This window comes from Callospermophilus lateralis, chromosome 5, assembly GCF_048772815.1.
Source record: "Callospermophilus lateralis isolate mCalLat2 chromosome 5, mCalLat2.hap1, whole genome shotgun sequence".
Taxonomy (NCBI): Eukaryota; Metazoa; Chordata; class Mammalia; order Rodentia; family Sciuridae; genus Callospermophilus; species Callospermophilus lateralis.
Window position 1 is genome coordinate 17026522 of NC_135309.1, and position 27028 is coordinate 17053549.

General features: G+C 50.2%; 1 protein-coding gene across 1 annotated transcript in view; it reads right to left on the bottom strand.

Moving 5' to 3' along the window:
• Positions 1 to 21015, bottom strand: part of LOC143398987 (dedicator of cytokinesis protein 2) — a 401674-nt gene extending 380659 nt beyond the window's left edge. Inside the window, exons 1-2 of the mRNA XM_076855686.2 lie at positions 20920 to 21015; positions 5532 to 5615 (exon numbers count right to left, since the gene is read on the bottom strand). Of these exons, the coding sequence (XP_076711801.2) occupies positions 5532 to 5615; positions 20920 to 20962 (127 nt within the window). The 5' untranslated portion in view covers positions 20963 to 21015. The remainder of the gene's footprint in view (positions 1 to 5531; positions 5616 to 20919) is intronic.
• Between the last annotated feature and the right edge of the window lie 6013 nt (positions 21016 to 27028).

The window sequence follows — 27028 nt, forward strand, 5'->3', positions numbered from 1 at the left end:
AACCTGGACAGAGCCCAGCATGGTGGCATACACCTATTATCCCAGCAACTGGGGAGGCTGAGGAAGGAGGGTTGCAAGTTTGAGGCCAGCCTCAGCAACTAGGTGAAACCCTGTCTATAAATATAATATAAGCATAAAGGTTGGGTGGTATGTGGTTTACTGGTAGAGCACCCCTTGGTTCCACCCCCAGTACAAAAAAAGATGGAATAGGTGAGAGATCAAAGGAGATTTTAATTGCATGTGAGATTTTTACTTTAACAAGTGTCTAAAGCAGGAATGGCAAAATATTAATATTTATCTGAGTCATGGGTCCTTGAAAGTTTCATGATTCTTCTCTATGTTGAAATGTATAATATTAATATCAGATAAAAGTTAGTTCCTGTCAGTAGTTAGTGTGAGTTGTGACTGACAATATTTGGCAAAGCAATAAAAAAACATTAAACAGTAACCCGTGGAGTGGGAAAAAATATTGGCAACCATATATCTGATAAGAGGTTAATATCCAAAATGTATAAAGGACTCACCTGATTCAATAGTAGAAAAAGCAAATAACCTGATTAAAAAATGAGCCAAGAATACAAACAGACATTTTTCCAGAGAATACCTAATAACAGCCAATGGTGAGAAGTTGCTCATCATCATTCATCATCACAGAAATGCCAATCAAAACCACAAAGCCTGGCTATTAGGATGCTATTGTCAAAGGTCAAGGGATAATGGGTGTTGGGAGGATGTGAGGAAGGGAATCCCAGTGCACAGTTTGTGGAGATGGAGGCTGGTGCTGCCCTTATGGAAAACAGTATGGTGGTTCCTAAAGGAATCAAAACTGGAAGGACCATATGACCAAGCAGTGTCTCCTCTGGGCAGATTCATAAAGGAGATAGAAACACCACCCATAAAGATGGCTGCCTTCCTGAGTTCACTAAGTGCTATTTGCAATAGCTAAGTTATGAATCAGACTGAGTGTCCACCAGGGGGTGGATGGGCAAGACACCAAAGCATATGTATATCATGGAGTATGACCCAGCCTTGAAGGAGATCTTGACATTTGCCTCCACATAGACGAGCCTGGATGACATTCTAAATAAAACCAGACAGGTACCACAAAAAATCAAAAGATATATTACACGATCTCACTGATGGGAGAGATTTTAAAGAGAGTCAGATACACAGATAGAGAATAAAACATTAGTTACCAGGGGCAGCAGGAGTGGGGGGTGGAGAGGAAACTAGGCAATGGAGGTTAGAGCTTGCACGGTAGCAGATAACTAGGACAAATGAGTCTAGAATCTAATGTACAACTCGAGGGCAACAGGTAATAACACTGCACTGTTTTTGGATTCCTGCTAAATGATTATATTTTAGCTTCTCATGTCCCCAAATCAGCAACAACCAAAAAAAAAAAAAAAAATGGGTAATACTATGGTAGTCATGTTAGTTTGTCTCACTGGAGTGACCTGCTATTTACATTTATCACCTAGCAGCATGTTGAATACCTTAAATAGCCACAATAAAATTTATTTGGAAAAAAAACAACAGAGTAAGCTCTGGAATCAAAGCCTGGATCTGCATGGAGATCTGTGATACACAGTCTGCTTGACAAGCAAATGTGTTTCTCTGCGTCTCGTTCCTCTCCTCTGTAAAATGGAAATAACAAGGGTACCTGTCTTATCAGGCTTAAGTTAAGGGGAAAATATAGAATTTTCCTAGTGCCTGACATGAGATAAGGGTCCAAAACAGTAGATACCGTCCTCTCTTCTTTAAAAATTCAATTAAAAGAATAACTATAATCCAGAATATATCAGGCATATTTTCTGTTTTGTTCCCAGTACCTACAGACTTGGAATACTGCTCTTTTCTTGAAGCCATTTCAACCTATTTCTATAGCAACAAAGCAAAGAAGACGTGGTGCAAGTTTGCTAACATTTAGCCTCATCTTCATTCCAAAGGAGGAAACCTCTCCGGGTACTCCCAATGACAGAGCACCGTCACTCCAGAAGACAGAGACCTTTCCACATCAACCTGCCTCTACCGCACAGCCAAAGAGAGAAACAGCTCCTACAAAGTGGTGCTTTAAAAATACCCCTTCTCAAGATGTCATCATGTCCCCCACTTGTTCCCAGAGCAAAGAACTTGGGGGCGGGTCAAGATCACCCTCCATGTAATTGCTAGTGTCTAAGTTGCTCCACAGCCCTGTGCACCCACCCTGCAGGCAGTGAATGAAATCTCATGGTGGGGAGGAGCCCTCTGCAGCCTGAGCAGTAATGCAGTCATGTGCATGGGCTGATGTGAAGGAGCTCCAAACACTTCCAGGTGAGAAGTCTCACAATGGTAGGCAGTGAGGTCCTGGTTCCAGAACAGAATAGCAAAAACCAACCACCAGTCTGCATCCATCGCTTGAAAAAGTGAAAAGTCCTCAATCCCCAACCTTCCTCCCCTCTCCCCTGGTTTTATATTATTCCTTTTTGAAACCTAAAAGTTCCTTGGGTGAGTCACTGTCTAGAAATCCCATTTCCTTCATCCCTAAGATGGAACCCCATGACCCTGATGTGTGTAGGTATCAATAGGTAGGAAGTGACTTTTCTGGTTATTTCAAAGAGAGGAGTTGGGTAGCGACTAATTGAGCATGGCGCATACATCCCTCCCGAAGGACTTACACAGAGGAACCTAAGCAAGCTGTGCTACCCCAGAGAATATCGCCCACCATGGCCTGTGTGGTCTGAAGACAGGATAGACTAGAGGGGTCTTTGGAGGTGGGAGATGTTTTAGGAAACATGGTACAGCTTCTCCACCCAAAAACCGTGGTGGGGCATAGCATGCATACAACCTAGCAGCTTCACACCAAAACATCAGAAGCACCTGGCATCTCGTTCCCCAGATGCATTACTATTTGTACAGGAGCTGATGACCACCATTGGGCTTGACTGAGTAGAGAAGACAGATGAGAAGTGGGCACCTTCTCCCAGGTCCTCCATGTCCTCTCATCCCCATGTCCTCTCCAGGCCTCCTTGTTTAAAGTGAGGAAACGGAGGAAGGAAGTGAGCATCTCACTGGATGTGATTTAAGCCTTTGGATGTCATTAAATATGGGGAAAGGTGTCAACCAAATAGGACTAATTGAGGAAAAAAATAAGTATTTTTTTTTCTCATATTTGTACCTCCTACAAGGAGGTTCATTCCTACTGCCCAATGAATACTAACATGGGGTTCCCACATCCATAGTCGGGACATGCTTCTCCCAGGGAAAGCCCTACCTCTGTACCCAGAGCCTGTTTGGCAACACGTAATGGCAATTCTTATACAATGTAAAGTGTTCTCTCTTTGGTTCCCATTTTTCTTGGACAGTGTACCCTGTCAGAGATTGATTGTGTAGAGGTTAGTAACCATTCTTTAACTTGTACACAACTAGGGACATTTTGGCCCACTCTCTTTTCTGCTTATGATTTTAGATCTCATGACGTTTGTTTATGATTTTGAATCAGAGCAACAGCCACTTACGCTTTAATATGGTTTTAGCCTATAAAACGTGTACTCACACCTCGGGAGGGGGCCTGAGGGTGTAGATTTACAGCCCACCCCTTGGACCACCAGCTGGTAGATCTGGACCACCAGCTGGTGACCAAAATTTTTGTCTCCTGCTTTAAGATCAACTCAGTGATTTACTGCCATCTTGCCTTAATGGCCGAGTGTTGGTCCAGGCACCAGAAAACAGCCACTAGCTCCCAGGTGACCTGGGGAGGAGCCACTTCCCTCTCCCCATCTCCTCACCTGCAGATGGAGGTCTCCTGCCTGTCCCTAGGCATTAGTCCATGGAGCATACAAGAGACACCGAGCAGAGTACTAGTGCCTGGTTCTATCTTGATTCTTTGCCTTTGCGTGACACCTAGGTTCATCCAACTGAGCAAACTTAGTACATCAGCAAGGCATGCTGGCCTCACTTGTTCCAGGCAATCACTCAGCTTCCAGGCCACCTGGACCATGTTGTAAGGTTACACACTGGCCCGTCTAGATGGCGTGCCACATCATGGGGAAGGATGGAGTTAGCCAACCCTGAACACCCTCTGCGATCCAAGCAGTATGTGCATTTGTGCACTGAGTGTGTGTGTGTGTGTGTGTGTGTGTGTGTGTGTGTGCCTCTTTACCATCTGCAGAAGGCTGGGGGCTCTGTGCCTGCATCCTCACATCCACCCACAGGACAGGTGGTACCACCTCCAGGGCTGCAAGCAACTGAGAAGTGTCTGGTTTGTGGAATGGACTGAAGACACATGTTCCTGTAGGAACCTCCTTTCCCTTGGCCACATGCTTCCCAACGAGAGGCCTACCCTGCAGTACACTGCCTCCTGCCACCCCTCTCCCCTTCCAGGGCTTTATCTGATGGATCCACTGGGGGAAGGGACACTTCCACCTCCATGAAGCTCAGGCCACTCTCACGTCCTCCTCCTCTGTTCTGCCCAGGCACAGGGAACACATGCTCTGCATCCTCTGTGCAGTGGGTGCCATGGGCAAGCGTAGCAAGGGAGAACCACAGCTATTCAGCTGGACTGGTGGGGGTGGGACAGCTGACCACAGGTGACAGGTTAGCAAGTTCATTCAGTTCTTATACCCAGGACAAGCTCACAGTACAAGCTGATCAGTGATACAGGTGACGGAATGTGTTTCAACTGCCAGACTCATGAATCCAAAGCCATTAGCCTTGTGTAAATTGTAAGAAGCACCCCTCCTGCCACTATCACCATGGCTAGACACAAAGAGACACTTGGTTTCACTTGGGGGTGACGCCCTTGTGGGAAGAAAGAGGTGCCAGTTGCCCAGCACGGGGCGTGACAAGGACGCGATCCCTGCTCCCTGGCTGGGCCCATTTGCGCAGTACACAAATCACACGGCTATGCACAGCGGACCTCCTGGAACCAGGAAGATATTTATGGCTCCCTCCCAAGTCCTAATAATGCTGATTTTCCTTCGCACTGGCATTATGACTAATCAAGAAGTGCATCCAGAAGGAGCCACAGGCCAAGCGGTCCCATGGCTGTGGCAAACAGTAAGTGTAACAAACATTAAGCCGCCCAGTTATGACTTGGTTGTGGAACAGAATTTCCTAAAATAATAAAGCATTTTTGTTCAGGAAATTCTAATTACAGTTATCCCTCAGTGTCCTGGAGGGCGGACCTAAGGGCCTCACTGCAGGTACCAAACCCCACGGCTGCTTAAGTTTCTTATAAAATTGCATAGTATTTGCGTATAACCCAGGCACATTCTCCTGCCTACTCCAAGTCACCTTTAGGTGACTTACTATGCCGAATACAAGGCAGACGCTATGGAAGATGCTGCACGGCGTATGGAACAGCAAGAAACGTCTGTATGTGTCCTGTAAAGATGCAGGTTTAGCCACTTGCAGTTGGTGGCTCCTCGTGAGGAGGCCCTGGGCTCACACACAGAGATCCCAGGAGCAGCTCTGGAGCACAGTGAAGGTGCCTGGTGTGCACCCGGCGGGCTCCACCATCCAGGGCCTGTGTCTGCGGGGACAGGACTCACCTCCACAGGTCTCTTGGATTCGCACCACATCGCCGATCTGCAGCGGGAGCTGGGGGGCTCCATTGCCTTGGAAGTTGTATATGGCTGGAAAAGGGAAGAGGGAGAGACAGTCAGGTGAGGCCTGTGGTACCTGGACTCTGCTCCCTCCTGCTCTCCCTGCCTGAGGCTGTCCCACACCCAGGAAGCCCAGGTAGGATGGAAAAACCAATGCAGACACCTATTCCCTGCCACAGTGGGGAATCCAGGCCCTCCTGGCTCCAACGCCCCGCCCCTTACTCCCTGGACCGGACCTCCTCAGAGCTCAGGAGGGGCTGGTTCTGTCTGCTCTGGAGTGCGCTCTTGCTACACCCCAAGCTGTGCATCGCTTCCCAACCTCACAGCAACCCTGCGATCCTAACAAGAAAAATGAAGATGGCCAGAGGTTAAGCAATTTGGACAAAGCCATCAGGCTAGGAAGTGCCAGGAAAATAAGCATCCAACTTCCAGCCACCGAGATGTTCTGCTTTCTGCTCCCTAATTGCTCTATTCCAGTGACAACCCAAGTGCCAGTCTCCCCCACCCCACCCCCCAAGGCCACGGACCTTCACTAAGTAAGCTGGATCTGTTTCCTCCCCAACTCCAGCCAACCTTTGCTCCTCAGCCTTCATGAAGGCCAAACCTTGAGGCCGGAGTCCGCCTCCTCCCTGAGCCCTCCTTGCTTCCCCAGACACTCTGGGCCCTTTCCCAAGGTTGGGGTTACAGAGATGAGCATTAACCTTCAGGAATGTGGCCTTCACTCCCATGTTCACTAGGAGTCGGCTCTGCACCCTTGGAGCTTCCAAGGAGGACCAGAGCCTGAGGATGCGGCCCACCATTGCAGTGCTGGGGCCCCCTGAGCATCGCCTGCACCCAGCCTGCACCCACTGCGGGAGCCATCTTGGAGAAGGGAGCCCACGTCTCTGCTATGGGTTCCAGAGCCAGAGGCAGCCGAATGCAGTTACCTGTTTTGACCTGACTGACACCTAGAGCTTGCCTGTGTTCCCTGCCTCTGAACTTTCCCAGGGTAGAGAGGCACCCATGCAGAGGGCATTGGTCAAAAATACCAAAAGGCCAAAGAGGTAGCTCCTCCCCCAGAGGACAAAGAGGAAAGGCTTGGGAGTGGAATGCTCTGGAGACTAAGGGCTGGGAAGGACACCGCACGCCCCAGGCAACCTGGAATTCTGGCTGCACTAGGGCTTGGGCACAAGCTGAGAAAAGATGTGAGGAAGTGAAACTCAACTTGCCTGACCTTCAAGCACCAAGCAAGAAGAAGTGAGGCTTGCAGAAGTGAGAGGGCCACAGGCTAACCCCCAGCAGCACAGCAAGCTGCAGGCCAGAAGGAGGGGTGTGTTGGTGACAGCGGAAGCAGATGGCAGCCTTGGACAGCCTGCCCCTGCCCTCAGTCCAGCCCGGTTAGCATCCAGCTCGGACACCAAGGTCACTGTGGCAAAAGTCCTTTATGGGAAAGACAGAGATGTGCATCTGGTAAAGAGCCTGGCGCACAGTGACGCTCCATCAACAGTAGCCAGAAAGACGGGATCAGAGGGCAAGGGCTCTGCAGCCAGGGGAGGCCTGAGAGGTGCACATGCAGTGACCAGATGCGTGGCCTGGTGCTTAGAGAGCACCCTAGGGGGCTGCTGGACCCAAGCAGGGCCACAGAGGACTTCCTGGGGGTGGGGCCAGCTGAGCTGAGCTGTGGCCCTCAGCCCCTGCCTAGGCTGTTGTGAAGATGGAGAGGCCTGAGCCAGTGGTCCCTTCTGTGTACCTTCCCAGGAGAGCTGGTGTGAGCTCCAGTCCATGACAGGGCCCTCAGCCCTGGGGCTGCCCACACCCAGGCAGCAGCAGACAGATATCCCCTACATGCCTAGGCATGGACTCCCTTTCCGGGGCAACCCGACTCCCCATTTGTAAAAGAGATTTTGTTATGCATCTCTGACCTACTCCACAAGGTTGGGAGGTGGGGAATGAGCTGAGAAAACTGCACCTTAAACAGGTTGTTATTCCTCCCAAAGAGAAACTAAAGGTCGTCAAGCCCCCACTTATCTGGTAGTGAGTTATAATCCTAAGAAGAACTAATGTTTATCAAAACTTTATACTACCAGACATGAAGTTCTCCACATGCGTTTGCTCATTATACTACCTGACAGCACTCTTTCCAAGGAGAAAGCATTATTTCCAAATTTCGAATGGGGAAACTCAGGCATAGAGAAGTTAGTTAACTAACCCAAGGTCACACAGGACTGGAGTTGGGAGTAGAGGCCTGGGCTCTTTACTAATATTTTACTCTGCGGTTATGTCTTCCTGTGGTATCTCCCTTTATCTCTGAGGACAAGAACAGTGGTTTGAGTGACAAAGTGACCAAGATCCAAGTGGATGGTGTGATCTGTACACCCTGGGGGAAACATCCCTGGATTGTGTACAGATTATTTTGGATCACAGACACCACCTCCAGTGCCCAGCTCTGCTTTTATCCCTCCCTCCCCACTCATCTCCGTCCCTCTCTCTTCTCTCCTTTCTTCTCTCCCAGCCCCCTCCCTAACACCTGCCTGTGTAAACCACATCAAAGAGAGCAGAGTAGTATAGAAGGAAACCCAGTTCTGCCGTGTACTGCCTGTGTGATTTGGGGCAAGTAAATGCACCTCTCTGGTTCTCACTTTCTTACTAGGGAGGTGTTGACAGTACCTGTCTCATGGGGTTATTAGGGTATCTCGCTGGCAGTGAGCATAGGGAGTTCATCCCCAGGGCATGCCCCCCACACACCCCCCCTCCTCTGTGGGTGCTTATGTCATTGATGGGGAGTCTCTATCCTGAGAGAACCTCAGGCCTGCAGGCTATGAGCCAGTGTCCCTGGAGTTAGACGGATGTGGCTCATGAGGCCAGTACTGTCCACTGAGGGATCACAGAGTGCAGCTGTTCAAGCTGTGGTCCTGCACCAGGCCCCAGGACAGCCATGGAGGCTGGCACCCCATTTCTATCTGCTTGCCAACGCCTGTGCCCTGTGCCGTACTGCATCCACAGGAGGAGAGAGGACAGTGTCTTTCTGTAGTCCTTGTGAAAGCCCAGCGGGGTCAGGGACAGCCTGCCTGGAACAGCAACTTCCCCTCTCTGGGCCTCCACTTCTCCAGCTGTGCCGTGGAGGAGAGGCCCTGCCTCCCAGGTGCCCAGGAGGAGGAGAAAAACAGAGCAGCATTGGTTCAGGGCCCCTAGAGTGGGGCTGGGAGGCCCTGCTCCTCTGGCCTCAGACACCCCTATGCTGAGCCACTGAAGGCCAGACTTCTGCACCTGCACCCAGAGCGCTGCTGACCTTTGCCCTGGGCCACACTGCAGTCCACTAGCTTTTGTTAGCTGCTTGTGAAACCTCCCTGCTTCCCCGTGAATGACCTAGACATTGAGGAGACAGCGATGCCTTTTCTCACAAAATGGCTTGACCCTTGCTAGTACGCATCACGATGCCCGACGCTCCAATGATGTCCCATGCCCCCCTCATGGACCAAAGCTATAAATACAGGCCCTGTTTTGGAAAACCTGGGAGCACATTTGAGAATGCTGGAATCTGCGTTTCCCTAGATTGCAGTCCTAATCTCTGCCTCCCAGTAAACGTAATTATCTTTGTTCTTGATTAGGTTGATTTTCCTCTCTGTCAACACAGGGCTCCTGCCAGGCTCACCTGGGATTAATGCACATAAAAACCTTGACCCCATGTCTGGCCCCAGTAAGTGCTCAATAAATGGCAGTCACTGTCCCTCTGAGTGGCATCATAATCCCCCCTGGAGCGTCCACTCGGAACAACTCCAATTCCTTCCACGCTTATGTCACCTGTAAAACCACTTCCCTGCAGCTTGTAGCCAATGGCACTGTCTGTCAACATCAAGTAACATCAATCCTTTGTCCAAGAGCAAATCTTGAGAGCCCTTGGCCTCTGAGGCCTCCTTTCTCCTGCTTAAACATGGCCTCCACCATCAACCTGATTGCAGAGGCTCTTGCCCCACAGACTGCGGTCTCCTGGACCCACTCCAGTCTGCCAATGTCCTCCCTCTTCCTTCAGCCCTAAGGGTCTGCCTAGGGACTCGGCCAAGAGCTGGCAGGGCCAGGAGGCAACTGAGGTTTACAGAAGCAGAAAACCACACACCCCCTGGGCTTTCCCCAGAGTGCCCCAAAGGGAGGGCGGGGCACACTGGGATTTGCAGAGGGTGAGGGACCCCTCAGTGTTCCTCAGGGGTCCCTCACCCTCTGCCCACCAATGTCAGGTGCAAAGTTTCCAACTGATCGGCTTAAGATGTCTTGGACAGATCTGGAAATGGGGAGATCTGTATCCATCCCAAGGACTCACTGATTGTGAAAATGAAAGCGACTGCCTGCCATTTAACTTGCAAATCGTATCTGCCTTTGCAGAAGGGCCTCGGCTCTCAAGGTTTCGTTTGGAGGAGAGCAGACACTGCTGACAAAGGAAGTGGCTTGGCTCATGAATACCCGGTTCTGCTAACTCCTCTAAATGACTAACAGGAAGTGGAGTCGGGGTGCCACTCAGTGCCGAAGTGTGACTGCTGATCTCTGATCCGCCCTTCTTTCTGACCAGGGTGACAGCAGGTCATTTTGTCCCTACTCACCGAGGACCTCGCCACTCTGGACTTTGGAGTGAGGGATGGAAAAGGCAAGAAAACATTTTGTGCCATGTTAGGAAATAAATACAAAGTCTCCCTTTGCTTCTAAGTGAGGAAACTGAGGCGCAGGGAGGAGGATAAACAACTTTTCTACAAGATAGATTGATGCACTCAGGTAGGTGGATAGGTAGGCAGACAGACAGTAGGGAAATCTAAATTCTAACCTCTGAACACAACACTGCTTTCCAAGAAAATGGTAAATGTTTATTAAGTATCTATTCTATACCAAGCACATATGCCATGATTTTTTAGGTTTTATTTTTAAAATTTATTATATATATATATATATTAGTTGTAGGTGGATACAATACCTTTATTTTATTTATTTGTAGGTGGTGCTGAGGATTGAACTCACGGCCTCATACATGCCAGGTGAGCGCTCTACTGCTGAGCCCCAGCCCCAGCCCTGCCATGATTTTTTGAGATACTGATGGGAACATGTGCTGTGTGCTAGGCACTGTTGTGGGTACTGAGGTTAGAGTGACAGGTAAGACAGGCCAAAGCCTTATCATCTTACTTGTATCTACTCATTCATCTTCATGCCAATGCTCCAGGGTGTTACCCTCCATGTAACCTACAAGAATCTCACAGAGAGGGTCTGGAACTTGCCCTTGGCCACACAGCCATGGTGGAGAGTAGATTCAAACTCAGAGCAGAATCCAAAGTTCTTGCTTCCCTGACCAGCCCACTGCTGATGTCACCCTTTTTCTTTTGTTTGTCACAGTACTGGGGACTGAACCCAGGGGCCCTTCACTACTGAGATACATCCCAGTCCCTCCTCTTTTATTTTGAGACAAGGTCTCACAAAGTGGCTGAGGCTGGCCTTGAACTTGCCATCATCCTGCCTCAGCCTCCCAAGTAGCTGGGATGACAGGCATGAGCCACTGTGCTGGGTGACATCACACTTTCCTATATGTGTGTGACTTGCTGATGTCCTGTGTCTCCCTCAGCCTCAGAGAGGGTGCAGACTGAGTCCATCTTCAGTACTGAGCTCCTGGTGCCAAGAACAGTGCCCAACCCACTGAAGAAACAAGATCATAAAAACTCATTGGACTGAGGGATGTGATTGGATTTGAAGGACAGGCATGTCCCTTCTTCTGGCTATAAGCCTTGTATTTCTTGGATTGCTTCAAGAGATGCTGACCAAGCCGGCTGCTAATTTGTATTGCAGCCGGCCAGCTGTGACCCGTGGGGAAGCACTGGGTCCTCCTGGGGGCCCTGCCATTTACTGACATGTTTGAAAAAGAGAGCTTCAACCAACACCAGGTGTTAATAGAGTTTGGACAAGTGGCTGTGCAAGGGGAACAAACACAATAACACAGAGAGAGAATGTAATTGCCTGGAGCTCACTTCAGACGGAGCGGGCTCTGGAGAGCCTCCACTCCAGGGGAAGAGAGACCCAGCGCAGGTGCAGGTGGGCCCAAGGGCACTGCACACATGGAAAAGCGCAGGCAGTGTGAAATGCGGGGCGTCTGTATCCTGATGTCACCAGGGAGGGCCACTGTGGAGACCCGGCAGCAACCCCGGCTCAAAGCCAGGCACAAGCTGGCCAACCAGGAGGCAGCAGAGGATGGAGATGGAGGAGGACGAGAGGGAGGAGGGGCAGGGGACCAGCGCTCGGAATGACAAGAGCCAGGCTCTTAGAACACCCCCTGCACCGGACACCTTCCCGAGGGCTTTAGACAATCTAGTTAACCCTCAGCACGATTCTTAGGGTGGGTACAGCTGTTGCCATCTTTATTTTACAGAAAAGGAAACTGAGGTGGTGTGGGATGCAGAGGGTGGCAGAGAGGAGGGAGCTGGCTAGATCCCTCTACAGGCAGCGGTGGGAGCACAGCCTCCGCGCTGCGCCTCCTCTCCCTAGTGGAGATGCACTTGGTCCCTGCATGCTGCTGGCAGCTTCAGTCCCCTCTTGGGTGGTGACAGCCACCTTCTGGGCAGAGCATCATTGTGCTGTCTTTAGTGAGCCAAAGTGACATCCCCAGCCAACAAGAGGAGAGTTAGGATTCCCCGGCTTCTCTAAACCAGTGACTCACAGTAAAGGGTTATTTTGGGTCCTGGAGAAAGTTTGTCTTTGTAGCAACTTGGGGTGAAGTGGGGGCAGTGGGGCTCCCAGCACCCAGTGGGTAGAGGCTGTAGGGGCTGCTCAACCCCTGCTATAGTTCCACATTGTCTGAGTGTGTCCTAGAGGCTGAGGTGCTGCAGGCTGGGTGCCAGGGTGGGGTAGTAAGAGTGCTGGAAAGAGCTAGAGTCTAAGGGAGGTGGTTAGATCATGGGGGCGCCACCCTTGGAAATGATTAATGCAGTTCTCATGACACTGCGGTTTGTTCCTGGAAGAGTGGGGGTTATAAACACAGCCAGCTGGCCACTGCCTGGCCTCTGACTTCCAGTCTCCTCTCCACTCTCCACTCTGTGGCACCAAGATGTCCACACAGAGGCTGAGCAGATGAAGTCACCCCATCTTAGATCTTAGACTTTTAGCCCCTGAAACTCTGTGCTAAAACATACCTCTCCACTCTCTATAAGTATCCAGCTTCAGGTATTTTGTTATAGCAACAGAAAGCAGAGTAACATACCATCCCACACCACACAGGACGGCCCCATATCAGAGAATCCTTTGACCCAAAACATCAAGTGTTCAAGGCTGGTCAGTTCTGCTCTAAAGCCTCTTGCTGGAATTCTACTGTCTCCTTTCCAGTACTCCTGGAGGATACAGAATACACACATACACTCACACACTTTACACACTCCTGCAGTCACACGCACCCCATTGAGTTGGAAGAGGGGCTTTAGAACAAAATCCATCCAATCAGCTCCCTACCCCAAATGCAGCGTCTCCAGCTGTTTGCCGGATCCGTCGCGTTGGGAGAGTAGAGAGAGGAGAGGTGGCTTGGGCGCTCCTGCAGCTTTCATGAAATTGAGTTGAAGAGACAAAACAAACATTCTGGGAGCAGGGAGCTGTCTCAATAATGAAGTCCAAGCTGCAAGCCCTACAGCCTGGCTCTCGGGGGAAAGGGAGCCCGTGGGGGGAGTGAGGCTGGAGGGCAGAGGAAGGGCGAGGGGAAGGACTCAGCAGCCCCGAGGTGGGAGGGCTGACAGAGCAGGGAGGGGAAGGAGAGGTTGGGGGGACTCTTCATGGAGTCCCTGAGGTGTCACCTGCAGGGGTCCAGCCTCTGGGGAGAGCCTCTGTTGTGTTCTTATGGGACCCAGCCTCTCGGCAGCGAGGAGAATAAAGTGGCAAGATGAGGACAAGATGAGGCGACTCAGTCCACCTGAACCTTACGAGGCCACCAAAACTGAAAAGCCTCCTCCCCAGCCCATGTGTCCATCTGTCCACTCATCCATCTGTCCCATCGAGCACTGCTGCAGACGGAGCCCCTGCCCCATGTGGGACAAAGAGACGAGGACATGGTCTTGCTGTCCTGGAGCTCACATTCTGGGGAGGACCCAGACCCTGCCACCCAAAATGCAGAGAGCCGCGACGGGTGGTAGCAGGAGCCACCTAACATCACCCAGAAGGTGGTGCTCCAGTCTGGGAAAGGCAGACGTGAATGCCACTGATGCTCTCCGCTGCCTCCTGCAGGAGAGACCCCCCCACCCCCAGCCCTGGCTTCCTAAAGACAGGCGCGTTCTCTGGACCTGAAACTAGCTCTCCACCACAGAGCAGAAGAATCGTTGAACGTAACTGATCTGGACAGGTTATAAGACCTGTGTCTGATTCTTGGCAGCTCCTGAGTTCAGGAATTCATATCTTGGGCAGAGTGCCACAGCTACCAAACTCACGTATCTACTGTACCAGTTTTACAAGATAGTGAGTGGGCACGCTTGGCCAGGCCCTCCTGCTTCACGAATGGGGCTCAGTGAATTCATAATGCACGCTCACATGTGCACGCCTTTGTGAGAAGACAGCTTATAGCTTCCATTGGCCCCTCCAGGGGACCAACTGTGAGGATGATAATTAGTTTCTCTGACCTCCAGAACCCTGCGATTGCTTTGGAGCTAGATGGACTCGGAGTTAATCCCCAGCAGAGCTCTGACCTCCGGCAACGAGTCATCCAGGGGAGGAGAGGACATGCAGTCACAGAGCAAAAGAGACCAGGGGCTATAGTTGAACAGGTCCCCCAAAATTCATGTTAGAAACTTACCCCCAGTTTCATATGTTGATGGCATTTAGAAGTGGGACCTCTGAGAAATGAGTAGAATTAGCTAAGGCCATGAGGTGGCCCTGTGTGGGTATTAGCGCCCGCTCTGTCTCCTGTGGACTGCGTCCACCATGTTGCCTTGCAGCAGGAAGGCCTCGCCAGACATGTGCAGGTGCTGGCACGCTGCTCTTGGGCTTTCTAGTCCCCAGATCCACCAGCTAAATAAACCTCTCTTCTTTGTAAACTTCCCGTTGGGTGGCGTTTAGTTATGACATCAGAAAATAGGCCAAGGCCAGAGGTGAAGAGTGACCACCCAGATAAAATCCCAGGGGTGAGATGTGTTTTTTTAAAGTGCCTGCAACAGGCTGCATCCCCCTCAGACTGGGGAGGCTTCTACCTCTGCTTCCTCTTCTCAGTTGAGATTAAGGTCCCACCTCCCAGGGTGGTGGAGTATCAAACCATATACACAGTCTCTCTAAATGCGCCATTCTGCAACAGGGTATTGATGGAAACGTTGGTGACGCCTCAGATCCAGGGTTAAACTAGAGAGAGCCTATGTGCAATTCCCATTGTTCCAGCTGTCCCCGCCAAAAAACGCTGGGGTCACTCTTGCCCCCCCATACCCATGTTCTGTCCATGAGGGACATCCCTTTTGCTGCGCTACAGCACACACACCCAGAATGGAAGCCCATCCTGCACCTCCACCGCCCCCTTCCCAGCGTGGGCTCTGCTATCTCTAATCTAGGCTATTACAGCAGCTGTCTAATTGTTCTCCCTGCTTCCACACTAATTCCCTTCATTATTCATCAGGAAACTGCTAGAATAGTCCTCTTACAAACTAAGGCAGGTCGCTCTATGATTCTGCTCCAAACTCTGTAACACCCTGCTCCACCCTTCCATGAAGAGTGAAAGCACCTACCATGCCCTGCTCCATGTGACCTCCCCTCACAGAACCCATTTTTCCTATCGTGCCCCTTGCTCCCCTAATGCAGCCACTCTGACCTCCCACAGAGCCCACAGACCCTCCTCAGGATCTTTGCACAAGCTATTCTTTCAACCTAGGACACATTTTCCTCCTGCCACTCCCTACTGCCACTCCCAGTCAAGCAAGGACAATTCCACTTTCCAGGCAAACACTCAGGACTGCGGAGTACAGGGATGCCTCTCTGCTGCAGCCAAACATGCCAGTCAGCGTGCATCTAGGCCTGGCACTGCCACCACTTAACCCAATCCCACAAACACCTGCGGAGTATCTGCTCTGTTCAGCTCTGGTGCTGTGTCCTGGGGATTTCATGCAAGTCACACTGTCTGTCTATCTGTCACACTGTCCACCTGTGTCTCCTCCCACCAGTCTAGTCCAGACTTTGTCCCAAGGGATCATGTGGTGTCAGGGAACCCTAAGTCCTCTGAAGAATGACTAGGGAGAGGTCTGGAAAGGGTCCCTGATATCAGTCATGTTATGCCACTGAAACTCCTAACCGGTACAGAAGCCTCAAGTGTCCTGGTTGGGTCAGGGTCAGGGATGACTTTCCCCATGCAGAGTAAGACTTGCACAGCTCACGAACTCAGCCTGACAGCCTTTTAATTCCCACCAACTAGGGGAAGTGAGAAGCCGGGAGAAAGTGCCTGTGAAGGGAACATTCATGCTGTCTCTGCCCAGATGCCCCTGGAGGCGGGTGGTGGTAAGCGTCGGCATCCCTGTTGGCCAAACACATGCTGCAGAACACAGGCTGTGGCACCGTGGGTAATTGGCTATTAAATTAAAGGCTGTAAGCTTTAAAAACAACCAAGGTCCAGAAGTTAGCAGAGCGTGATGGTGACTACATTTCCTGTCTCAAAACACAGCGGCAACATAACGAGGCCTATCTCAGGAGGAAGCAGAGCTGAGAAAACAGTTTTTTCAAGCTCATTCAAATCCTGACAATTAAGGGCAGGGCAGGCTGGCCACTGGTTTCTGTGGCTTCTGTATACCTTCCGTGTACATGGCCTTAGGATGATCTCCTCATGTGGACTCCACCAGCAGCCTCCCAAATAGCCCCGAGTTGTAGAAGCATCAGAAAGTAGGAGTCCCGGGCACCCAAGATTTGCAGCAGGAAGGAATTAGATTTCCAATCCATGAGTTTTGCTGCATGATACTAATTTTGGGGAACCAGTCCAAAGGTATAGTCCATGTGGCAAAGATGGTGAATGGAAAGCCTCCAATCTGATGGGCCCACAGAGTTCTTTTTTTCCCCTTCACTATTAGTACAAGTTCCAAAAGGTCAGCGCCCATGCTAGCCTGATTCTAGTATCTCAGTGGCTAGCAGAGTGCACACAGGAAATGGCCCACAAATGCCCAGAGAATAAACGGAGAAGGAGTGGAGGATGGATGGAGTGGTTAGGGTGTGGAAGGTGATCTCCATCCCTTCTCATCTGTTGCCTTTGGCAGCCAGAGCACACACGGGTCCCTCTGGGTGTTTGCCATGCACACTCTTCTCGTGCCTTTTGGAGAGAGAGACTGACACACTGAGAACACCAGGCAAGGACAGAAGCCAAAAGCAAGTGATGGTGTACACGCCAAGGAGTAACAGAGCTTGCCAGAATACCACCAGGAGGTGGGCGAGAGCCACAGAACAGATTATCCCTCCTTGCCCTCAAAGGAACCCACAAAACCTCACCAAACCCAGGGACAGAGCCACAGCTGGAAACAGGTTGTCCACAGAACATGTTTCTGATCCGTAGGGGGTCAGAATGTGCAACCCAAAATAGGCCACCTTAGCATAATGGCTATTTTGTGCTAGCAGCAAATGAGAATCAACAGTGCAAAAAGAAGTCCTCCTGGATCTTCCTGTAAAAGAAGAAACTCCTAAGAAAAAGGAAACGGGGACAGCCATAATGCCCTCTCCCAGGGAAGTTCAATGACCATGAATAAATCAGAAAGTTGGCTGCCCTTCCCTCCGTCCTGCAAGGAGAAAATTCTCATCACTGACCAGAGTCTCAGGCTGGGGGTAAGATGGTGAAGGCTGAAAGGCTTTTTTTTTTTTTTTTTTTTTTTTTTTTGGTGGTGGTGGGAATGGGGAATTGAACCCAGGGGCACTCTACCACTGGGGTACATCGTCAGCCCCTTTTATTTTTTATTCTGAAACATGGCCTCGCTAAGTTGCTGAGGCTGTCCTCAAATTTTTGACCCTCCTTCCTCAGCCTCCTAGGAACCTGGGACTACAGGCCTGTGCCACAAGGACAGTGCTAATTCTAGGTGGACTCTGCTAGGTCACCACCCAGGCAGTCAGTAGACAAGTGAAAGTGCTCTGCTCTTCCCTTCTAGTTGGTGTCCAGTACTTGTCCCTTTCCCAATTAGCTAATGTTAACTTCTTACCAGTGATACTCTTGCTTGGACCTCAGTGCTCACAGGAAGTCTAGCCTCAGCTTGGCTCTCACAGCCCCTCAAAATCTGGCCAAAATCTGCTTTTGCCACATCCTCTCCAAACACCCACTAAAGCCAAGTTAGACCACTTCTTGTTTGACCCACATCTTACATGCATTCCAGCTTTCTGCCTTTGCTCAACATGTCCCCTCCTAGATGCCCTCCTGGCATCTCCAGAGGGCCAGGTGTCTGCAGGTCATGGCATTTAAGGGTCAGCTCCAGTACTTCCCTGTCATGTGAACTTGGGGACCCGTTTCTTCATCCATAACAGCGCTGCATCAGAATGGGCTTTGCAAACTTGGCATGCAACATTCCTATGAGAATTGATGTCCTAAAGTCGGTGCTGGGTGCATCACTGACTTGCCTGGTTCGGTCATTTACTAGTGGAGCCAGGCACACTCCTCAGTGCCCCAGGCTTTACCCCATTCCATCCTCACAACAGCCTGCGGGACCGTCATCACTCCCCAATTCAGAGACAGAGCAACCGGTCACGATCAGATCGCAATCCCCACTTCACACACGAGCTTCTGAGCCCACACACCACTTCTCATGCAAGACTGCACCCTTTTCTACTCTGAACGCACACTGCCTCTATCACACTTGTACCCCAGGTCTTCTCACGGCTCTGATGGATCACATGTCACGGCTGCAGCAGAAAGAAGAAACCCTGGCTGGAGAGTGACCTAAGGATGCTCCTGGCTGCCCACCAGACCATGCAAGATAACCAAGAAGCATCTTCCTCAAAAGCCCCAGTGGAGAGCACAAGCAGACATCAGCAGCCCTGTCCATGAGACCACGGGAGGGAAAGTTAAATGTCACCTGTCCTGAAGAGATGGCAGAGAGAGGTTGCCTAAGCACCCATCTCACACAGAGAGAGCTCCAGCTCTTTATCTTCCAAACCCCCATATCCATAGATTCTCAAATGATCTTCATAAGACAATGGTTTGAAATAGGAAAGTATCAATGTCTGGACCAAAGTGAGAAAGGTAGAATAGAGATCCATCTGCAAAGAGAGATGGGGTCAGAGCTAGAACCTGGCTTCCTTTCTCTCGGCCACTTGCTGGGTTTTCATGTTGGAAGACCTGTCCCCACACCATCACAGCCTGAGCCTCCCTTTCCTTCCCTTTCCTTCCCCCAGGGCTCAGGGTTGGAGATTGCAGTCACTGATCCTGCAGAGAGAGGAGATCTCTTCGATGGGCAGGTGCCCACCAGGTGATTTCTGACCCTCATGTTTTCATAAGTAGGTGTGGAAAATATCAGCCCTCCCACCAGATCCAGAAGTGGTGGGGCCTGGAGCCTGACAGTGTAATCCTCCCAGGCCACACTGGCAGGATAGCTTCTGTCAAGGAGGGTGAGAATCCTCCCTACTCCATCATGGAGCCGCCTCCCATTCTGTGACATCAAGTTTCAACTGGACCCAAAGGAGACACAGTATAAAATAAAGATTGATGACATTTAGAAGGGTGCTCTGTACCTGAGTCTGTACCCGGGAAGTAGGTTCTGTGATGAACCCCACTGTATGGACAAGGACGCCAAGCCCTGGAGTAGGTAAGGAGAGGCATGGGGCTTAGGTCACAGGGCTGGGGAGCCTGGAACCCAGGCTCAGGCCAGCTGGCACCATAGCCAGGATGCACACCTTAGCATGAGCCTGTGCATCAGGTTACTGCAGCCCCCGGGCCCTGGGGGAACACCGTTTTGCAATGCTCAGTCTCCCCCATGAACTCCTCTAATTATCCTGGACGACCAATACTGTCCCTGGCCTGTGGCGTGACTCCCTTATCTTTTGTCCCCCCAGCCTCCCCCCATGCTGGCTTAAGCACAGAACTGCTCAAGTCCTGCCTGCTCAGAGCCCTCGGTGGCCTAAATGGAGAAAGCCCAGTTCCTCAGCCGGGCATAACCGTGGCTTTGTTATTCCCTTCCCTGCACGCTTCCAGCAGGTGAAGATGCTATCAGCTCTTCTTGCCTGGATGTGCTTTCTTCTTCCTGGACCAGCCACACTGGTCCCTTCTGGACCACAGTGGTCCCTCCACCCACATGGCTTGCCCTAGTTAACAGTCTCCATGGTTCCCAGGGTAGATTTTTAGCCTGATACCCCAGTTGGAAGGGCCAGAGAAGCCCTGAAGTTAAAAAAGGGGTCTTGATTGAGTCTAGTTCAAATTTCCCATTTTAGAGATCGAGAACTTGAGACCCCTGGAGGCTAAGGATCCTGTGTATTCTTTGGATGGGGACTATTCATCTATGCCCTGCAGTGCCTAGTGCCCAGTATGTGGATGATATATTTGAGCTGTCAGAGAGCTTCTCCAACAGTGGCCTGGGGAACCCCTGCCTCTCCTTGCCCAGGGCTGGGGCACCCAGGGCTTTACCAGCTGAAGCGTCACCTCTGCCGCGTGTCTGCCAGTGGCCTTTGTGGCAATCTCCAGGGCACTTTTTAAGTTCACACTCAAGTGTATGAGGATTGCATCACCCATTACACTTAGAAGGAGCCCCAGTACCTGCTGCCTCCCTTCCCCCAGCTGCCACTTCCGCCCCCAGCTTGAGGCTGAGGCCTCTAGGAGCTTAGATGGCTGAAATTAGAGGGGCTGGCTTCTGAGTTATCCCCAGGTCCCCTGAAAGGAGCTTCCTTCTCCAGAGGCTGTGGGCTGAGTGAAGGATCCTGCCCTCCCGCCCCACTCCCCAAATGTGCAGGGGCCCCTGGATGCTCTGCCAAATCAGGGGTCATCTGACCCAGGAGGAACAGGCCCGGCAAAGGGCAGAGGGAGGTGCTTTGGACGGGGGAGGCAGAGGGCATCCTGAGTGGGCCATGGCAGATCTGGGGGACAGTGGGGCTCCCTCCACCCAGCAAGTGAACAGATGGAGAAGGCTGAGACTGGCACAAGGGAGCAAGCAGCCTGCTGGACGCAACCTCTGAAGCTCAGCAGCACTAAGGAGAAAGGGCACCTTTGGAAGCCAGAGTCATGGGCAGGTGCCCGCCTTTTCCCAGACCCCAGCCTCCCCTTCATACCCGCAGCCTCCCCTTCCAGCAGGCAAAGGGAGCCCCTGAGCCCTGGGGCCTCCAGGGGTGCCCTTGCCCTCACCCAAGCTGCCAGGTGCCATAAGCATCTTCCCACGTGTGGCTCTCCAGCCGCCTGCCCATTGCCCAGCTGCTGCCCAGTTTGCACACCTACCCACACCCTGCCGCTCCTTGTCAGTTTTGCGCCAGGGGGTCATGGCTGGGCCGGGGTGCCTGCCTGCGGGCCTTGAGTCCTCCGTGGGGAAGCCAGCAGGAGTGGCTAGCGTTCTGCTGGGCCCCACTTCCTTCCTCTTTTCAAACTCTCTTTCAGGGCCCGCCCTCCCAGCCCTCCCCTCCCTGGGCTCCCCGCTCCCTCCTCCCTACTGTCCTCTGGCAGGGGCACCCTAGGCTAGTGGCTAGAAGGCCTCTTGCAAAACTTGGGGGCCGCCCCCAACTTATCTCTTCCCCAAGCAAGTGGCCAGAGGCCAGGCGGGCACCTGGGGCCATGGGGACCACCTGGGCTGAGAGGTCCCCGATTTCTGAACCAAATGACTGAACAGACGCTTAGCATGAACTTTGCTGTCAGATCTGGGTTCAAATCCAAACCAAAACAAATGACTTCATGATCTAAGGTTGAGGTTTCTCCTCTGTAAAATGGACAGTGCCTCTTTCATAGGACCATTGTGAGGCTCAGAGAGGACAATGTACACAGCAGGTGACACAGAAGAGTGAAGTGGCTGCTGGAGGGCAGTCCTTCAGAGTTTTTATCCTTATCTTACCAGGGACCCACTGGAAAATCCCAAGAAAGTTTAGGAAACTCTCCTCTGAAAGTACCCAGCATGGAATTCACCAACAGTGAAGGGGTGAAGGGGGGGCAACAGTGGGCCCAGAGCAGCCCCAGAGTCAGGCCAGGGGAGACCTTCCCCACACCCCAGCTCCTGCCGTCACAGTGACAGGAGCAAATTTAAGTCAGCCGAATTCTCTCTCTTTCTTCATGATTCTCACCACCCTTTTCTGTTCTAGAGTCATTAAGAGAGATGAGGAAATACCAGTCCACAGGCAGCTCCTCCAAAATATGAATTTTATTTAAAGTGATTTACTTTTTAGTTTTTAACAGCAAAAGTTAGGTGGTGCCTTTAGAGAGAGCTGTTGTGGTCGTCAGGGTTCCGGCGGAGGACCAGAGCCAGTGGCATGTGGGTATAAATAAAGAGATTTATACAAGGAATTGGCCGAAGCCATTGTGGAGCTAGCTAGGCACGGATGAAATCTGGATTTCAAAGCCTGTTTTCTGAAGGGCGTAACTACCAATATCCTTGGTTTTGCCCTTTCTGGGCCTGCAGGGCAGGCTGGAAACTCTGACAGGAGTGGGAACTGCCACCACAGATGAACTCCTTCTTCTTCAAGGAACCTCGGTCCTCTTAAGATCTGTCAACCGGTTGGATCAGGCCGACCTAGATTATTAAGGATAATCTCCTTTATTTAAGGTCAACTGATGATAGATTTTAATAACATCTACAGAATACTTTGCAGCAAGCAACACCTTCACTGGTGTTTGACTGAATGACTGGGGATGACTGCCTGCCAGGGTAACTCAGAACAATTCCAACTGTTCTACAAATCCCCACTACACATCAGAGGTTGGTAGACATTTTCTATAGAGGCCCAGATTGTAAATAGTTTAGTCTTTGTAAGTCAAGAGGCTGTATTAAGGATACATAAGCACTAGCCCTAATGAGGAAAAAAAAAAGTCTCTGATTTTTTTATCAGTAAGATTCAAAATATGATACTAGCAATCGAGCTTGTTCTTTTGAAAAACGGGTCTAGCAATGACAAAAATAGATTTGGGTGGGAGAAAATAACTTTATAGCTTTGTAGTTGACAGCCAATGCTCCATATTATTAGATTGATCAAAAATATTCATCTGCTTATGCTGTCTCTAATAAAATAAAGTGTTCATTTTAGAATATCTTCTCACACAGGTAGTATGTAGTACAGTCTTTTGATTTCTTTTCAAATGTTTAAATATGCAGAAAGAATTCTTACCTCGTGGGCCAAACAAAAACATATGCCAAGCCACATTTGGCTGAGGAACCCTAGTGGGCCAGCCCCTGCAATATGCGATTACCTTGTCTTCATGAACCAAGGCCAGGTGATCCACAGTACAGATGAGTCTCACCTGAGTTCTGATGGTGACAACATCACACAGGCAGTGCAATGAAGTTGCTGGCAGGGAACAAAAGCAGGTGGGGAGGCCACAGGCCATGAGGTAGAGACCCGAGGAGCACCGAGGATTTTTTTCCCCAATGGCTGGTGACATAACCCAAAATAACCATCTGTTCCTTAAATAATGTTAAATGAACTACCCAACATATTAAAATAATTGAAAAATTGCTTGAATTAGAAGATGAAGTTTACTAAGTCATTTTAACTGGATGTTAATTAACCTCTTAATGGGGCAGATTTTAATATAGAAATCTCTGAACTTCATACCATCTAGGGGATGGCTTTTATGTTTCTGAAATACTCTTTATTACAGCCATAGACTATATTATAGTTCTATGCCATCATGAAAAAAAATTTTGGCAAGAGAGTCAAATAAAAAAAATCCAGCTAAAAACCACTTAAAATTTATAATTGTGGCCACAGGGTTTTATTAAACACCACCTGTCAGATACCTGGCTTTTAGGCAGTGGGCTCTTGAGGAATATAATTTCACATGCACTCTGAGGGATGGTTATTAGGAAAAGGCAATGCAGGCCAAGATTTCTCCTGAAGTCCAGTCTCATGAATTACCCCCCCTTTCCCCTACATCACAGTCCTCTCTCCAAAGCCATCCCATAACCACAACCACAACCTAGCCCTGTCCCGCTTTTGATTGTTTCCATCCTGTGCAACAGGTGAAATCACCAGACCCTGATCCAGAAGTGCTGGCATCCCCAACCCCACCCCTTCCCTAGCTGTGTGGTTGGGGTAGGTGTTTAATCTTTCTAAGCCCCATTCGTTGAACACTTTCCCTGATCAAACATTTTACATGCATTGTCTCATTTAATCCTTAAAGTAGCCCTGTGAACTCGGTACCATCGTCAACCCTGAATTTGGCTAATAGAAAAACCAAGACCAGAAGGACAAGGCCCCTCATTATAACCATCGACCACTGTGCCTGCCTTAGTGGCTAAACTATCCAGCTAAAACCACTCTGTCCTCCACTCAGAGACGTGACCCATCTTCTTCTCCCTTTCACTCCAAGGGAAGAGTTCAAAACCAGCTGTTGAAGCAGTGTCCCCACAGCCTTATGAAGATGTCCCCTCCTTTCTTTTTCTGATCTCTTCTCCAGGCTCTGACTACAGCTCTTTCCCCAAGCAACTGTGGTCTCCTCGAGCTGCCAGAATAAGGTAAAAAGATAAAAGGAGCAGATTCATGACAACTTGGGAGAATTTACTACCTTTGTGAAATAAGGACATTCCACAGAAAGAGCCATGCAAAGCCTCAAGGGCAGGCCAGAGCAATGACTTTGGGCCCATGTTCAGGTCAGCTACAGAGACCCGTTCCCAGGACACAGCATAAGGGGAGTCTTTGGATGTCCATCTTTATCAGGATTGAAATTCAAATCTGAGATTTAGCTGGAATTCACTAGCGTGGTTGTGAAAATTATAAAATACATACTGGGCATAGTGGTGCATACCTGTAATCCCAGCTACTCAGGAGGCTGAGGGAGGAGGCTTGCAAGGCCAGTCTGGATAACATAGCAAGACGCTGCCTCAAAATAAAATAGAAATGACTGGGGATGTAGCTCAGGGTAGAATCCATCTGCAAAGTACTGGATTCAATGCCATGTACCACCAAAAAATTTAAAAATTAAAACAATTATATGTATACACACACACACACACACACACACACACACACACATACATAGATATACATATGTGAAATGTGTCTATAAAAGTTGGAAGAGCCAGTGCCCCAAGGCCCCTCGAGTGCTTCCCTAAGGCATTTCTGCCCTGGGTGTCACTGCAGTGCTGCCAACTGGTTCCTTCTAATTCAAAGGGGTGCCCCTCTTCCCTGTGTGTCTCCCTAGTCCCAGATAGAGTGCACCTGGAACAGGGAAGGAAGAGGTCTTCCTGGAGGTAGTGCAGATACATCAGTATTAAATGTTAGGGTCCCTGGCCCCCTGCACTGGTGTACCTCAGGGGGCTGCTTTGGGGACCTGCAGTCTCCATGGTGCCATTTGCTTTTGTTATGGTTGGGGATGTGATTCTGCGCAGCTCAGAGAGTGGGGACTAGAGTTGTACTCACCTAACATCGCCTTTCCAGAAAGGATGGAAACCCCACAGGATGAGAGCCCCAGGACAGGGAACACCACCAAGGGATATGCAGGTAACTAGGCACTCAAATAACTCTGCCTGAAGGTAACTGTCAAGTACCTAGGAGTGAATGTGAGGGGGCTGGATAAGAGGGAGGATCAAAAGCTCCCCTGCTTATTTAAGGTTTCCCTTATTCCCTTAAATGTCAGCCTCAAACTCACCACTAATTAACCCACCACAGACTGCCAATGGGATCCACGACAACTGTAAGACAGAGATGTGAAGCCCTAATTGACTTCCCTCTGTGCATCCCCCATAGCCATTGGGACACCTTTAAGTCCTAAGCATGCCGTGGGAGCCCCCACAGTGAGATCCAGCATCCTCCACAGCTTCAGTTCCTGCTCCTCTGCCCCTTCCTATGCCACACAGTCACTTGGGCCTCCTATAGTACCACAGTTCTCACCTCTGTGCTCTACTGTCCTTCCTCCAGCCAAGAGTCCTGCTCCTTCCTATCCGCCTCCCTATTCTGGGAGGATTTTCCTAGGGGCCCCCTCCATTTACACAGCCCTCTGGGTACCCATAGCAACCAGGCTCCTGAGTCGCTGCCTTCCCCTTTAACTACCTGTGCTACCTGAAAGTTCCATGGGCTCTTTCTGCACAGTGGAGGGCAACACTCATATTGTGTACATGGTGACATCAGCCTTGCTCCTGTCCGTGTCTGATCAGCACTTACTGATTCCTCATCTAGAGACAGTATATTGGACACAGGCCTGGCACTAGCTATCTGAAGGCCAAATCTGCAGCATGACCTATTTGTTTAATTGGCACATTTATTTCTCGTGGTGTTCAATTAAAAAAAAAAAAAGAATTTCCAACAGTTAACAATCAGGGTATTTCCCCTAAATGCCTAGATTCCTGGTCCCTAAATAAATGCACACTGCTTTACCACAAGCAGAATCGGGGGTAAAATGTCAGTACCATTCTTATCTGGAGCATGTACACGGTCCTAGCACTCCTTCTTCTCCCCCAATTGAGGCAAGTCTCCACTGCCGTTGACCATTAGATTTCCACAATTGCTTTCTTAAGACAAAAAAACAAAAATCTGCTTAAGCTGTGTACCACCCAAAGTAGGTAAAAAGGGAGGAGAAGAGGATGTCTATTTCAGGAAACCTGGGAAAAGGAGTATCTGAGTTCAGATCTGAAAACCAGTCCTAGATGTCCAGCTGGGTTGAAAGCTTTTTTCTTAGAGTAGCCATGATAAAAACAGACCCAGTTTGCCTCATCACTTCAGTTGCCTGCTGAGGCCTTATTTGAGGGCACTGAGCTGTGACCACTAGTGACTGTATTGGAGGTCACCATTTCTGGTCAGGCCTAAGGAAGGGATATGGGTGATAGCAACCAACCCAGTCAAGCCCTCTCATTTCCGAAATATATAAGACACTTGTCCCTGGAGAGAGCCAAGCAAGACCTGGCTGCCTCTGCAACAATCGCTGACTTGGAGAAATAGAGACCAGAGCAACTGTGTGGCTCCAGAGGAGACAGTGAGGCCTCCTAAGGTCTTGTGTTGCACACTAGGCCTTCAGCAATGTGGGCACATCTGTCCCTTCCCCAGGCAGTCCTAAGCACATCAAGAAACCATGCTGTGATTATTGACTTACTGGACTTCCATCAATGGCCAGGGGGTGAAGGCTCCTGGGTTCCACAGTTATTGAGAGCCCCTCCTGTTAGGAGCCATTTAGGTACTGAGGATACACCTCAGAGAACAACAAGGTTCAGGCTACTGTGGATCAGATCCATTAGCAGGAAAGGCACAAAATCAACAAGTGTACAGTCAGGTTTCCTAGAGAATCAGCAAAGAAATGATAGAAAGAGCAGCCCAGGGTAGCAGGGGTGGAGAGTAGAGGGAAGGGCTTTCTGAGAAAGTAATATTAACAAGGGATGACTGGGAAATCAGAGCTCACTGAGACAAACCACAAATGC